The 3,285-nt window shown below is 36.0% G+C and overlaps 1 protein-coding gene across 1 annotated transcript; it reads right to left on the bottom strand.

Annotated features, from left to right (window-relative positions):
• On the bottom strand, positions 1–1,271 carry LOC113719720 (probable carboxylesterase 17). Its single transcript, XM_027245007.2, has one exon. It carries the CDS (start codon positions 1,137–1,139, stop codon positions 99–101), a length of 1,041 nt encoding a protein of 346 aa, XP_027100808.1. The 5' UTR covers positions 1,140–1,271; the 3' UTR covers positions 1–98.
• Between the last annotated feature and the right edge of the window lie 2,014 nt (positions 1,272–3,285).

A 3,285-nucleotide genomic window follows, 5' to 3' on the forward strand; every position in this document is an offset into this window, starting at 1 on the left:
TAACAAAGCAACACCAAAAGAAAATATACATATATTTCAACCATAAACTTTGCTTCTAATTACAAATGAACATATTATACAAAAGCCCGGATTCTTGACTATCTACTGATGAAGTTCTTGATTTGGAAGATTAACTCGTCAGTTCGAGTTATAGCGATCTGAGACTTGTTTAGAATCTGAAATGCATGCCCGACCCCTTTAGACACCCCATGCTCGACTTTCTTACCAGCACTAACTAAAGCATTGCAAACCTCCAAATTTCTGTCTTTCAATATGTCCATTTCAGATATACAAACCACCATTGGCACGAGCCTTATATCCTCCAATTTTGGAGCCCCTTTTGCTAGTGGATTGCACCATGGGTGGTCACGGTTCGCCCCCACCGGCAAAGATAGCCTCCAATATGTATCTGATGCTGCCAAAGTAAGCGCTGACCTAGGCGGCTGCACCATATACTTCTCTGAGTAAGTTCTGGACTCTCCTCCAAAAAATGGTTGAATCAAGATCGCCCCCTTAAAGCCTAATGGGCTTAAGGCCTCCAACTTGCCACCGGGCGATCCCAGGCGGATGGCGATGTTGTAGGCGATATTTGCACCAGCACTATCACCAGCAAGGAAGATGCTGGAGAGGTTGCATTTGCTAGTGAACCACTCATTGGCTGCACTGAAGGCTTGTTGTTTGACCCAAAAAAGGGCCTTAATGCCATCATCATATGCTGCTGGAAGAGGGTTTTCTGGGGCCAGACGATAGTTGACTGACATGATCACACAATTGGCTTTTGATGCTAATTTTGCAAGAAATTCATGGTAGCAACTCCAGGAAGCTGAACCGACGCAAAATCCACCACCATGAAAGTATACTAGTAAAGGGAGTTTGGCACGGCATTTGGGCACGTAAAACCGCGCCCAAACGTTTGTACATTTGTCAATGACGATATCTGTGGAGGTCAGGGCCTGATCTGGAGCCACGGCACACGTAACACTTGGCACAATCTGGGGTCTTTCCACGTGCCCATCTTTGTAAACCTTAATAAGCCCTTCAATTTCTTCATGAACTCTATGTTGCTGATTTTGTTCTTTGTTGAACTGAAGGCTCAAGCTCGGATCAAACGTCATGGCAGCCATTCTCCTCTTTCTCATAAATAAAAGATGTGCAAATCTACCGAAGCCAATTGTTAAATGATGCTTCTGTACTCAAAACGAATATAGACCATGGGCGCCTTTTATACAGGCAGGGGGGCGTAAAATTAGAAGGAGAAATATAAGGTCAGTTTTTGGTTCGGGAATCACATCAAGATTCAAATCCAAAAGTGGGAGGATAGGGGCCTCCTAACTTTCAATACCATTAGGACAATTGGGCAAGATTGATACTAGTCTTCACATGGAGTCTACGAAGGTGGGCAGCAATATACAGATCCCCCTTTCAACACCTTTAGGTTTTAGGTATATCCGAACTGATAAAAAAAGAATGTGAACGTATTGCCATTTTTCTCACTTCTAATCACTTAAAGGTTCCACAAGTACCATAAGTCAATAATCATTCTCACCAAACTAAGGAAACTATTTAACCAAACAAATTTAGTGTTAAGAAAAGTTGGAGTTTATTGCCAAAATAACACTCTTGTTAAAAAATATTCCCAATGTGATTTACTTTCAAAATTTATTCCCATAATGATGTTATTGTTGCCATCTAGTTATCCTGATTACCATGCACGATAACAAGAAAAGAAAGTTCAAATCTAATTTATAGTATCCAACATGAACTAAAATTTTAAATTTTTTTTATTACAGCGGCACAAGAAGATTTCATAACTTTTATAATTTCTTTATAATTATTTAAAATAAATTCTACCATTATTGACCTTGCTATTATTGGGCTCTAATTTTTTAAAAATGTATCAAATCTATTGCATATATATTTTTCAAAAAATAAATTTTAAAAATACAAAAGTTGCAACAAAAATTTCAACAAAAATTGTAAGCAATTTAAAAACTTCAAGACTATCATATTTATTTATGTTATCATTCCTACTCCTTAAAAAGACACGAGAATAATTTTCATTTGCCTTGAGATTATCAACTCGAGAAGCATATTTTTTAGATGCTGTTAATATAAATATTGACTTCTTAGAATTACAACTGTGTTTGGATTGAAGATTATTTCACTTTATTTACACCTTATTTACACACACTGACTTGCTTGTATCATCAACACATTTTTCTCTCACATACATCATATAAAAAAAAATGCTACAGTAAAAATATCTCAAATATATGTTTGACAAGGGAAAGATAATGAAACAAAAAAATGCGAGAAGATTTAGAAAGAAAATTGGAGAAGATATTAGATGGAAAAGAGAAATGGAATGTGTTTTTATCTCCATCCTGACACATATGCTGCCTGAGTGGCAAAAAAAGGATTATAAAGGTAATAAATTATAAAAATAGGTTACTTTGGGTATATGTTTTGGAAGAAAAGTTATTTTGGCAATAAACTCAGAAAAGTTGATTAAGGCACTAAAAAACGTGTCTCTAGTACAAACACGTTGTCTCGAATACCTGTCTGGATCCTTCAGTTTTTCAAAAACTAGTTTTTTAAATACTATAAAAATTTTTAAAAAGTATTCTAAAAGATACTTTAAAAAATATCTCAAAATATATTTTAAAAACTTTACTACTCTTAAATATTTCAAAATATTTTCTAGAAATATCTCAAAATATACTCTAAAAATTTTGCTACAGTAAAATTTTAGTAAAATTTTTCAAAAACACCATAAAAACAGCTAATCCAAACGAAGTCCAAAAACCATACCTTAAAGGTTTATTATACATATGGCTAAAGATGTGCATCTTCTATTTTGACTACCCCAAGAATAATATTTTGGAGTGCGTATTTATATAATCAATATTTGAAAATTTGGTGGGGTGATTTCATCTTGTCATGTTTTGGACCAAACCGGACCACAACACAACCGACCTCAACTGAGGCTGTCCCCCAAGAAGGCAAGAACATACTTTCGTAGAACAATTATTAAGCTACCTTTAAAATTGGGGAATGCTAGATATTTCACCCACAATGAGATTGGCGTGTGGAACTTGAAAGTTGACGGTGCTGCTAAGTGATCCAGACACTTTTGGAGAAGCCGAGCAGCAAACTTTTTAAAGAAGCCCCCCTTTCCCTATTATATTATGAGGACGTCCGTGGAACATGCTTGTCATCGCCCTCGTGCCTTTCTGAGCCCACAACAAAAATTGTTTAGTTTCTTTGGTCAAAGCCATCTGTTAG

The sequence above is a fragment of the Coffea arabica genome, chromosome 11e (genome assembly GCF_036785885.1).
Source record: "Coffea arabica cultivar ET-39 chromosome 11e, Coffea Arabica ET-39 HiFi, whole genome shotgun sequence".
NCBI lineage: Eukaryota > Viridiplantae > Streptophyta > Magnoliopsida > Gentianales > Rubiaceae > Coffea > Coffea arabica.